Source organism: Sminthopsis crassicaudata, chromosome 4 (genome assembly GCF_048593235.1).
Source record: "Sminthopsis crassicaudata isolate SCR6 chromosome 4, ASM4859323v1, whole genome shotgun sequence".
Lineage (NCBI taxonomy): Eukaryota > Metazoa > Chordata > Mammalia > Dasyuromorphia > Dasyuridae > Sminthopsis > Sminthopsis crassicaudata.
Window position 1 is genome coordinate 427,225,984 of NC_133620.1, and position 12,764 is coordinate 427,238,747.

Genomic DNA, 12,764 nt, shown 5'->3' on the forward strand with positions numbered 1-12,764 from the left:
TGCATGTCAATAAAAATTAATTTGGCACATTTAATCTTTACCGACTTCCTAACCACAACTGTGGCCTAGCAGTAAATTAGCAGTTTTTAAGGACAGAAAAATTCCAAATTACAGTTAAAGGAGAAAATGAGGAAATTGAGAAACTGTGACCGGCACAGTACATATAAACTGAACTAATTATGCCGTACCATGTACAGCAAATATTTTAAATGATCAGCATAACTGATTGCAACTTTTCTTTATATGAGAAAAAAATCCACCCGCAATTCCATAATTCATTATCGTGAAAAAAATTATCAAAAGGAGAGTTCCCTACCCTCCCAAATTTTAAATGTATCATAAAGCTTCTGTCCTCTAGACTAGAAGATGTTTTCTAAGCAGCAAGGTTCCAGATGGGCAAGGGTATAGCCAAAATTTTGAGCTAGCAAATTGCTTGGCAGAATAAGGAACAGAAATGAGGAGGGCAATCCAGGAATACATTTTTTAAAAGCCTGTAAGTTTGAAAATCTTGGTTCTAACTTGATGGATGGATAAACAGCAACTCAAAAGCAAATAGGCTTTTTTTTTTATATATTTATAATTCAACCGAATAGTTCAATGAGGTACAAAGGGCCAAAAATGAAAGAAATGGAATACAGCAATGCCTACTCCTACAGAGATTGCACTGCTCACTCAAAAAATTAGCTCTTGAAGAAATCATTTAACCCAATCAAGCAACCATATCAAATACATACTTTGCAGCAACTTATTAGCACACACATAATACAAAGCATGTCTGACAAATGCTTCAAAAGGAACAATAATTTCTTCTGTACTTGATTCTAAATCTAATATATCCCCCTCTATCCCATTCCTTCCCTCCCCCCCAATTAAGAATATTTCCCTTTTAAGTTTTCCTGATTTAGTACTTCAGAAGCTCATGGCTCAGTTTTAATTCAGAGAGCAACAAATAAGGGTATTGCCTGATGAAAATGGGGGAAATAAAAACCACTGTGGTCTATGGCCCCTGTAAAATCCCGGGGGGAGTTGTGTGCCGAGCTAGTGCCTGCTGTTCTTGGATCAGCTTTGTCCCCAGATGGAGAAAACCTGTTAGGCCCATGTCAGTCTTTGCAGCCTCCATCCTCATTCTCGCAGCTGCTTTGTGTAAAAGCTCAATGACGGCATGGAGCACAATGTGAGAGTTTATGCTAGAGCTGGCAGCTACCCTGAGGTAGGCACCATGTAAAAATACAGCAATAATAGCATTAGTGAAATGTTCCTTTCAAACTCCATTTCATTTCCCTTTAAAAAAAAATCCCTACCACACTCCTCAGCAGAAGGACAAATTAAAATAAAAAGAAATTATTTAAGAACTTCTTTTCTTAGAGGCATTGAATCCTGAAGAGTCTTAGGGGTTTCCCATCCCCGTCTTGCATTTCTGTTGTGAAGGTCCTTTGGGTCTGGATGGAAGCAGCAAAAAAATGGAGCTGGGTTCCTCATATTGGGAAAGACGTTCCCCACATCAGAGAAACAGGCATCATGGGAAGCAATGCAGATTCATCACCAGCACTTGAGCCTGTCTGTCCCAACTCCTTCAAACAACTATTCTAGGAGGTCCTGAGGAAAAAGAGAAACCGAGACTTCATGTCTTGAGAGCAGTCATTCAATTTCTGGGTTCACTAAGTCTTGCCACCACTAAGCACTTTACAGCTTATTCCATTATGCTGAACAGGAGGGCAAGAGCCACGTTTGGTGTTTTGGTAGCCTCTCTCTTGGCCCATGTCTCCGATAATCCCATTATTGAGATAAGCAAGAGATTGCCTTACCTCATCCGAGTCATCATGGTAAGTATTTTTATTGTTACGGGAGACCGTGTCCAAACTATCTACTCCATCGACACCATTTGCTTCTGCATGCTGCTGTAGAATTGAATATCTATGCACCAAAAACCTGTGAACAGAAAATCCCTGTCAATGTTCTGCTGAGGTAGGGACGTGACTTCTTAAGTCATGGGTCAAACATAGAGGGAACACAATCCACCTACAATGATTGATTTTGTACCTATTTTTCAGATGCTTAGAATGTAAACTCTCGAATGTAAACTCACTGGTCAGCACGCTGCCCAGAACACCATATGTGCTTAACAAATTCTTGATAATACTTCAACAGAACAAATCACAAAAAGATTTGGCTGAGATTCTTCAACAAGATCACTCTACATGTGTTGATTTCAAGGATGCACTCAGGTTATTCATGGCCAATCAGCCATATTCTGGCTATTTTTTCCATTTGAATTAGCATCTTTTCTTTGCTCCAGGGTCCTTACCTGCCCCCGCAGACGTATTTCTTCACAATGAGAACTCCAGCTATGATTGTGATCAACATCAATCCCACAATGGCCAGGATAATTGGAGTAGAATTTGATGAAGATTTCTTGGTAAACAGAAAACATACAAATGCTTTTAATAGTCACGAATATTCTTGAGCAGATTTAAACAATGAAATATATCTCGCTCTTCCTTTTTGTAAAGTGTGATCCTAGTTACTAAAACTGGACTAAACTGAAGAGACATTCCCTACTGTCCCACAGACTTGGCAGCTGCAACATGCAAGATGACAATATCTTAGGTCAAACTGCAGCCAGATAAGACCTATTCCTGTCAGCTTCTGGTTGTTGGCACAATGGCCTCAAGTGGTGGAATCAGAATGGCTCTCTTCAACAATGAGATGAACCAGATCAGTTCCATTTGTTCAATAATGAAGAGAACCAGCTACACCCAGCAAAAGAACTCTGGGAAATGAGTGTGAACCACTACAGAGCATTTCCTCTCCTTTTTTTGTCCGCTTGCATTTTTGTTTTCCTTCTCAGGTTATTTTTACCTTATTTCTAAGTCTGGTTTTTCTTGTGCAACAAAATAACTATGTATTTAACATATACTTTAACATATTTAACATTATTGGTCTACCTGCCATCTAGGGCAGGGGGGCAGGGGGAAGAAGGGGAGAAGTTGGAACAAAAGGTTTTGCAATTGCCAATGCTGAAAAATTACCCATGCATATTATATCTTGTAAATAAAAAGCTATAATAAAAATAATTTAAAAAGTGGTGAAGTCAAAGAAGCAATGCCATGGAAGTAGATGGGACTTAGGACTACATCACAACGGAGTGTCATTTGGAGTCTCACTGGGGAGTAGACACAGGGTGAGAGCTCAAGGCTGAGGACCCCAGTCTGAATCTTGGCTCCACCATCAAGATTGGGAGCTAGCACCTCATCAGTCTAATAAACATCTGTAATGTCTCCCTATCCTATCTTGTGTTAAACAGAGGCCAGATATTATTAGTGATATTATTTTCAATCAATGTGACATTGGACAAGACTTTTTAACTTCTTGACATTGCTTCATGTGTAAAATGAGGGAGTTCAACTAGAGAACTGAGGCTAGGGATTCTATACTTAGGCTAGAGTTATCTTCACATATTATATTACTTGGGAAGTAGGAACATTATGTAGGAACCAATTTCTTCTTCTCTCACTGTGTGCTATTTTGTAATTTCTTAATGTCGCAGTACCTGGTTGGGAATGTCGATTTTCTACCTGCACATTAGGTGATTCAGGGACAAGCTTTTCCTGTGGATGGGGGTTTTGTCACTCGCCGCCACCCATTTCCCTGCCTTCTCAGTTATCATACTACTTTGTTTGGTTTTTATTACCCGACCCTTCTCACTGTTCCACAATCTGCAGTCAAAGAATTCCTCTGAAAATTTACAGTTCTAAACTAATCAGGCCTGTAAGCTGAGCCTAAATCTGGATCAGTTCATTCTATGCATAGGCCCTGTGCCCTGTAACTTGATCCTCTATGACCCCAGCTTCTTGGGCCTTCCTTTTTCCCAAATGAGTTCCATAAATTCACTAATCTCTGCGCTTTATGTTGTAATGCTTTTTTTCCCCCCTGCTGCAATACATGTTCAATGTATTTTGCAATCTAGATGTTTAGTTGCTGGGCAGAATGCCCAGTTAAAGAGCATTCCCAATCCAGTGAATGGACGGCTGACCTTCTAAGGAGGAGATAGTACCTCCATTGGTACCTGCTTGTCTGGACTCAAGTAACTGCTCGTACACTTCTTTTTCAAGTCTTTTTCCTGGCGGTCTGGACTCATACCCCCTTGACATTTGTCTCCAGGAATTTTCCGGTACCTGAAATTTAAAAAGAGGAGCTCTGACAGAAAGAAATGAAGGGTGTGTTCCTGGTGCTCTTACTCATTCAGGGGAAGTTAAACCCTTAGCAGCCACCCCAAAGTTTTAAGGTCCCATATAATCCTTTGGTTTTAGCATCCTGACAGTATCCTTGCTAGGACTTCTCACTTTGAAGCCCATGAAGAACTAGAATCCTGGACTGTTCTTTGCTCACCTTCCTGTGCCAAAGACATATTCCCCTGGGGAAAATACCTAATACCAGAGAAAGCCAAAGGACTGTAGGCCTCTCCTGGGCTAGGGAGCTTTAAAAAAATTCGAAACTGTTGTGTGGATAACAAGGGCTCTTCACTTCAGGGGTGGGTCATTTGGCTGTTAGAACAGGTGTAAAATGAGACTAAGATTATGGGTTTAATCTTAGTACCTTTTACTTTGAAATGCAAATCATTCATTCTGGATGCATCCACTTTACCCTTTTGTTGTCAAATGCTCTTCTCTCCCATATAGACAGAACTCCAGATCATGGCCCTTCAATTCCGGTTGTTCCACACACTTGGAATCATTTTCTGGACGAAAGTAGCCAAAATCACTGTAACAGACAAAATAAATAAGAGAGCCATCCAAAGTTCTATGGAAAGAAATAAACAGTCAACAACGGGACAGTTGGTTTTTTTTTTTTTTTTTTTTTTTTTTTTAACAGGGAGGGAGGAGGGAAGCAAGAGAGAATAACAACACCCTATTCCTGTTTCTCTAGAAGAAGAATCTGGGAGAACATCTGCAATCCCTTTGGAAGTTTTTTTTCCTTAAAAAACAAAACAAAAAGGAAACTTTCAGCCTCTTTAGAAGAAATGACTGGAATGGATATGAGAAGCACCAAGATACAACAGCCACCACTTTAGCCAAGCACCTCAAAGTGAGCTGGCAAGATTTCTTACAAGGTCAACAAGGACCAAGGGACTAAGTCGGGCAATTCTGAATTATAATGGGCTGATGGAATACCCACACAAGAAAGAAGTAGTTAAGCAGGAAATCTTCATTAAGGGGCACACTGGTATTTTAAAGCAGAATGTTGGCTGTTTTCCACATTTCTATGACCACATTTTTTGGGGGAAAATTTTTTTTCCTTCCAACGGCATGGCTGGAACTTTTAGGTTTCCAAAAAAATATTTCAAAAAAGGTATTTTTAGCACTGTTAATTAAGGCAACAAAAATGAATCTCCAGTCCCTTTGGTAATTATCTGGGTGGTACTTATAAGTCAGTCTATGGAAAAAGAAAACAGTGAGACTATTTCCAAGTTGAGTAGAAACCAGTCAATGTAGTCAATGGCATCTGCATGGAAGGAGAGAAATGCCCGCCCAGTGACAGCCTAGAAGAGCAGGGAGGCTTCCGTCACCTCTGGCTCTACCTCTTCCCTCTGAGGCTCAGGTGCCACAGGCCCATTTTCCTAGGGATTTTTTCCTGGTATTTTCTACAGATTTTTGGGTTCGTTCTCTTTTCATTTTTTTCCCAAATTACTGAACGAAGTTCCCGGCCCTGCCTCAACCTCACTCAGTCGGTGGAAACTTCTTACTTCCTCTGTCTCTCCATTTCCTGTGTCTATGAGGCATCTGCTCTACAAATAGCAACTCGGCCACTTTGGGAAAGATACACAAACACTGGAAAAAATATTTACATTTTCTCAGATACAAATAGATCTGTTAAATCAGAGGCAGCAAAGGGGAAGCGACCCCTCCTCTGTTTGCATGCCAGAAAGGGGAAAGGCAGGCCGCACAGAAACAAGGTTATGTCTACCAGAGAAAATCCTCTAGGGTGCAGGTGCAGACGGAAGGCTGTTTGGTCACCATGTAATCTCGACCATTGTGACAGACTGAGGACTTCCGTAGGCGCAGGTACTCCTCTTTGTAGCCCAGGATACACCCATCATCATGGTCTCCAGGGTCTGTAGAGTGAGCCAGCCAGATGGTATAGTCCTTCTCTTCACCTGAGGAAAGGACAGAAGAGTTGGGAAGGAAGAGATGGAACCTTGTGATGTACAGCAGCAGAAGGGGGAGCGGGGGAAACTCAGCTTCTCTTTGGGGTGAAAACAGAACCCTTTGAAAAATCTGGAGTCTCCATTTGTTTCCACCAGATTTCCATTTATTTGCAAATGTTCATATTTGTGCCCTCAATGTGGGCTAAGCTCCTGGAGTGCAGAATTGATTCTCTTTTCACTTTAGGGGCAGGTGATTTGATTGTTAGAACAAAGTGTAAATAAGGCAAAGACTATGAGTCCAATCCTAGTATATGTCGGCTTCTAAGCAGAGAGAGTTAGGAGTACAGAGGAGGAGCTGGGTCTACATCTCTAACCTTGGTCAATCATTTTGCAAACGTGTGCTGCAGATCGTAGGGGGATTGGGAAGAGACAATCCAAGGCTCAGAATAATCTGTGGCCACTACTAGAACGACTCCAAAGGCCATGTCCTGATGACAGTGGGATAGTGTGATCATCTTGTACGTGAAACTGCTAATCTAGCACCAATTTAACTTAAATGCTTTTGTAGGATGGTCACATTTTAGCTATCTATTCTAGGAAAAGCTTCTAAATCACTTCCCACAGTCTATTTAATGAATTTAGAGCAGAATGACTCATGGATGCTAAATCAATCTTTAAGCAACAATAAAACTAGAGAGTCTTGGGCCTCTGTGCAATGACTGACCTCGGATTCTGAGAGACTGGATAAAAAAATATCTTATCAATGGTCAGGCTTAGAATCTGATAATCTTCCTGATGAGGGATTCGACTACCAGCTATCAAACAAGCTGTCTCATCTCCTGCCAACAATCCACATCACTCATCAGTCCGGTTCATTCTTGAAGCCCTCCTGTCACCTGCTGAGACACTTGCCTAAAGATGCAGCCCTTGGAGGCTGATCTAAATATGTTCCCAAATCAGGAAGCTTCAAGCCCGCCAAGCTCCTGTTCTGGAGTCCGTCCTGTGGACAGAGCAACTAAATCAAAGCTCTCTATGAAAATGACTGAAATGTTCAGAATCTCTTCTCACACATCCAACTATGGCAATCACACAAATTGCTGAAAAGCTCACAAGGCAAAGCAGCAATTTCTTCTGACATGCTAACAATTAATTGAAACTTTTTTTCCATTTTGTTTTGAGAAAACACTGCTTGGAGACTCAGGTGACTTCTTTCTTCTCAAAGGTTAGTTCCTACTAGTTACTTGTTTCTCCCCACCCCTACTCCATCCCCCCTGGCCAGATGGGCTAATTAGACAGGGAAGAGACAGGAAACACTCACAGTTCCTGACAAGGATGTCTTTAAAATCGATGGTGTAGGAGACCCATTTCTGGGACAAGAAAGATTCCGTGAAACCCCAAATACTGATATTCATAGACTTAGCTCCAGGCTCAGATGCAAGACCAGTGAAATAAATGGGTTCTTTGGAAAATTGGTATTTGTTCCAGCACTGTCCTTCATCCGTGGAGAACCTAAACGTACATTAATCGAGAGTTATAATGGCGGTTCTGAACATTAACAACAGAATCCAATACAGATGGGTAACACTGAGAAGCCACCTTAGGCGAGCAGGCCCCAAATTGGGGGAAGCAGCTCAAGCTGGGCAGAGGCTTGTTTGTCTGCCAACTCCACTCTTGCTGCCCACAGTTAATGGGAGAGGAACAGGGGGTTCATTCAGTGATTCCTCTACAAGGAAGGTTAGAGTGAAGAAGGTCCAGAAAAATTCTCTTAATGAAAAAGGGAGAGTGAGGGCAGGTAGTCATGGCCTAAAGGAAGGATGGGCTCCAAAAACAAATATAAATTATTTCATCATAACTTAGCACTTGGAACATTTATTTCCAATTTAGATTGCTTGAATAGCTTCATAATATCCTAAGGCAGAAGGGTAAGAATGTTGAGGAAAGTGATAAAAACTCTTAGGGGACTGGAAAGAGCAAGGAAGAAAAGACAAGAAATGACCTTTATTCAGAGTCGATATGCCGGCAGCGCCTTCGAGGAGCCCTCCCTGATGTTCTGCCGGCTCTGAAGTCTGACCTTAGCCAGACTGTGCCCTCCTGTGCCCTCCCGCCTCCAGACTGGGCACCATCCCCATATCCACCCTATCCGGGGACAGTGTGAGTGGAGTGGAGCTCATGCATACTTAATCACATTGATAGGATGGCGGCTGTGCTCAATGGCCACGATCAGGCCCCCCGAATCCAGGATGGTATAATAGTGAGGTCCCTCCAGCATCTTAGACCAGGAGTAGCCCCCATCATCGGTGATGTAAACGTCCGGGATCATCACGGAGATGGCATCTCCCACACTACCTGCAACACAACCCACCCCTTCTCGTGAGCACAGCCCGGCAGGAAACAGAAAGAGTCCTATTGCCAGCAATTCTGAATGAACTTCATCTGATCTCTTCTCAGAAAAGAAGAGACCAGAAAGAACAGTAGGCTATTTAAGAGGTGGGTACGGGTAGAAAAGCACGGCAATCTCTGGCCAGGTTCTCGACAAACTGTTTTTCTGAAATATCACCCTAGAATATAGGCGAAAAGCACTCTCAAGAGCTGTATTTTTCAAGGAAATGCAAAGAAGAAGAAAGTAACCTAGAAGAGTGTTGAGTGCAGTACCTGTAGCTTCCTTCTTACCATGAGCAATGACTATGCCCACAGCATTGGGCTCTGACAGGGGTGCCATTGGAACATTCAGCTTCTGGGAAATACTGTAGGAGGAATGGATGTGGAGACTGCACTGTAAACAGAAACCAGAAGAAGAGGTTTCAGTTGAGATTGAAAGATTATCCTGTATCAAAAGCTTTTTTCAATAAAACTTTGAATTTCACTTCTCCTTCAATAAAATATCCCTCATTCAGAAGCATATAATTTGCCATTTTAGGGCCTATATACAAAGTGAGAACAATAATGGAATCAGGAAATAATTAATCTCCTGAGGAAGCTGCTAGGAGGCAGCGTGACTTCAGACTTGAAGGTCTGGGACTCTTTTTAGCTTCGATGGGACCACAGGCATCATGCCCATCCTCCCCGCTGACCTCCAGTCTTACATCTCCAGTTGTCTACTGGACACCTCAGACTGGATGTCCCAAGAACACCTTCCACCCAGGAAGGCCCAAACTACACGAATCCACTTTCCCCCATCAGGGGAGCAAGGCTCTCAGGCTCACAACCTCAAGGCCTGTTAACCCCACTTTCATCTCTTATGTATGTCTGTTCCCGGCTTACCCTGACCCTGCCACCCCCTGGTGCAGGCTCTCATCACCTGAGGCTCTTGTTCCAAGTCTTTACTCAGCTGAAAGAGTGATCTTCGAGGCAACGTCTAGCCATCTCACTGCCTGTGTAGTAAACTCTAGTGACTCCCCAATAAAAACCATTTAACTGGTCATTTTTGAAGGAAAATTTCATAAAGTCAGAAGACCTTACTCAGATCTGCAGAATCAAAAACCAGATGCTTGGCGTTTCCTTTCTTGCCTCTCAACACCCAAGTATCCACTTCTGGGATCTCAGGGAGTAGATGGCTTCTAGACTTCTTTCCTAAAACTGTCTCTTCCATTTACTGTTCTTGAAAGTACACAACAGGTGCTTAATATTTGATTGATTTCCCTGCTACAGAGGTGAAGGAGAGGAGCAATTTTTATACTATTCTTACTTGACAAAATATTCCTACATTTTGCAGAACCTTGAAGTATCTTGACAGACACCTGAGCTTTTCATATTAAAACCTTGTCGTCATTAGTTTGCCAACACATCCATTTGCCACAGGAACAGAATGTATGTTGTTACTGACTCAACTAAACACATCTATACCCCAGAATGAGACAAACTTAAAAGAAAGAGCCAGACTCAAAAGAAGAACAGACTGCAATTAGACCAATAGAAGAAATAGTTACCCTTCAACTACTTTCCTTATGAGATGAATAATTACAAATGCTTTTAGTCATTCTTCAGAGTTTCTATTCTCCATCAGCTAAAGTATTTTTACCTCTAAATTCACCATTTTAAATTGTGGCTCCTAGTTAATTAGATAGTGAAAATAATGATTTCAAGTTTCTTCTGCCAATCTGTATGATGAGATCAGCCTGTGATATAACATGGGAACAAAGAAAGTTTAATAAACAAACCTCTTCTTTATTTTTAGCAGTTGAGTCACACTTGCTGTTTTCAGGCTTCCTCAGGAGCTTCCATCTTCCTCCTTGGTCAAAAGTAATCATGGACTGGATAGAATTATCTGATTGGGGAAAACGACACTTTGTATGAACAGCCCAAGTGCCCAAATTTGTTCATCTTATAGTTCTTCTTCTGAAAAAGAATACAGTTTATGGAGGTCTTCTTAACTTTTGGAGTACCTTAAACTCTAGATCCCAATATATATTAACTAATTAAATGTTCACTAGCAAGTGAACATAATTCTGTTTTAATTATTAATTTTAATGATTAAATTCTATTTATTCTATTATTCAATTATTCAATACTACAGGATGATGAATTTCCAAAGGAAATCAAATGGCAGAATAAAAAGATCTCCAAAGATCTTCCTCCACTTCCCATCCTAACCTGAGTAAACAAAGAGATATATGGCCCTTCTTCATGCTTGTCTTGGAGGTAAAGTCATCCAGGAAAACCACTGTGACCTTTATTCAGACAGATCTAAGGACCATTTAATGGGCTCTAAAGACTCCCTGGGGCTAGTTATTATTGCAAATTTACAAATTTAAACAAATTGCAGTCTTCTCCTACTGCCTTTCATCCTGTCTTATCAAAGTTCTGATTTTTATTTCCATCCATCAATAAACACACACTAAGTACCTACTATATGCCAGATACCAAGCCAAACACTGGGGACAGAAAGAAAAAAATGAGACCCTTTGTTTATATTTTCCCTGGGGAAACAATGTGCAAAGGGTATAAGCATATACAAAATACACAGACAACATGGTAGATAATTTGTTTTTTGGGGGAGGAAAGCAGTCTGGGTAGTAGGAAAAGGCTTTATATAGAAAGGAAAAAAAGAGGGAGAAATAAGGAGAGAGTGAGTGTGAATCAATGGAGAAAAAGCCAGTGAAAGGGCAGGTAAGCAGGAAGGCTGCATGGGAAGAACAGAGTTCAAGGAAAGGAGAAAAGAAGGCCTGAGAAGCAGAAGAGGCTGGACTTGCTGGAATCTACCTGGGGCCAGGGCCAGAACTACCTTTAGTGGAGTGGGTGTGACTGGGGCTGGAGGACTTGTGTCAAGCTTCCCCTAGGGAGGAGAGATGAGGAAAGCTGGTGTGGAGGAGGCCTTGTATGCCTAGTAGAGGAGAGGGGATAAGGAGGTTTCCCTATGCCTGCTGTGGCAGCCTGCCTCCTCCCTGTCACCTAGGAACCCCGAAGCCACAAATGCTCTTTGTTTGGCCCAATCTTTTTGCTGTATCTTTTCCATCTGTTCCCCTTTCCTCTAATCACTGTTCTAAGGCCTGGCCTTCTTGCCTTTTACAAGGATTAATGTAGCACTGGTTACTGGTTACTGATTACTGGCTCTCCTTGGCAATCTGTCCTATACACACACACACTTGCCAATTATTTTCCTTTTTTTTAATTTCCTTTTTTTATTTTTATAATTTTTATTGGTATCTTTTCTTTTGATAACACCTTTATTCACAAATACATTCCTTTCTTTTCTTCCTACCCAGGGACTATCTCTTTGGGACAAAGACTAAAAAGGGGAGAGGGTGGGAGAACACTTCAGGAAAACTAATATATTAACTGAGCCTGACAGCACATTGGGTATCCCCCATTCACATTCTTCCCTATCGGCAGAGGATATAGGGGGGGTACAAAGCACAGGATTATGTCACTCCCACATTCAAAAAGCTGCAGTGGGTCTTGATCCCTCTGGGATAACCTGCAAAATCCTTCTCATGCTGACTTCAGCACATCCTCTTCTTCTTGTACTCCAACTTCCAGCCAGACAAGTCAACCGGGGCCCCCAAACTCACCAAGCCATCTCTGTGCCTCTCCCCACACCAGGAGCCACTTCTACTCACCTTCTGAGAATCCCCCTTCCCATCCAGCTCCTACGTGGGGCTTTTCATAATCCCCAGCTGCTACTGCCATCTAATCAAATTTACTGTCCATATGCACATTTGTTTCTGCCAATACAATTTAAGCTTCTTAAGGGCAGGGTCCATTTGATTTTTGTCTCTACCATTGTTCTGGGTAAGTAGTAAGTATCTAATAACGTCTGAGGGGCAGCAGGGTGGTGCAATAGAGAGAGAACCAGGTCTAGAGTCAGGAAGGCTCATTTTCCCCAGTTCAAATCTGGTCTCAAACACTTGCTAGCTATGTGACCTTGGGCAAATCACTTAATCCTGTTTGCCTGAATTTCCCCATCTATCAAATGAACTGGAGAAGGAAACAGTAAACCACTCCAGCATCTTTGTCAAGAAAACCTCAAATGGGGTCATGAAAAGTTGGCACAGCTGAAACAACTTAACAAGCAGCAGCGGATTTGGTTTCCTGGCTTTTAGTTTTGCTGTATACAAATTTGTATGTTGAAAGACTTGAGATTTAAAATCTGAGGAGTCACTGGGTCTTGTCTCCTCTCCAT

The 12,764-nt window shown here is 41.8% G+C and overlaps 1 protein-coding gene across 4 annotated transcripts in view; it reads right to left on the reverse strand.

The window, feature by feature from the left end:
• Positions 1-555: 555 nt before the first annotated feature.
• SORT1 (sortilin 1) overlaps positions 556-12,764 on the reverse strand; it is a 70,120-nt gene continuing 57,911 nt past the window's right edge. For 2 of the 4 annotated variants that reach the window (XM_074262895.1, XM_074262896.1), the window contains exons 11-20: positions 10,303-10,409; positions 8,816-8,918; positions 8,323-8,491; positions 7,464-7,654; positions 5,965-6,154; positions 4,645-4,761; positions 4,055-4,175; positions 2,306-2,412; positions 1,806-1,929; positions 556-1,596 (exon numbers count right to left, since the gene is read on the reverse strand). In XM_074262895.1, the coding sequence (XP_074118996.1) occupies positions 1,582-1,596; positions 1,806-1,929; positions 2,306-2,412; positions 4,055-4,175; positions 4,645-4,761; positions 5,965-6,154; positions 7,464-7,654; positions 8,323-8,491; positions 8,816-8,918; positions 10,303-10,409 (1,244 nt within the window). In that variant the 3' untranslated portion in view covers positions 556-1,581. The remainder of the gene's footprint in view (positions 1,597-1,805; positions 1,930-2,305; positions 2,413-4,054; positions 4,176-4,644; positions 4,762-5,964; positions 6,155-7,463; positions 7,655-8,322; positions 8,492-8,815; positions 8,919-10,302; positions 10,410-12,764) is intronic. The other 2 variants (XM_074262899.1, XM_074262897.1) reach the window with 1 other exon arrangement.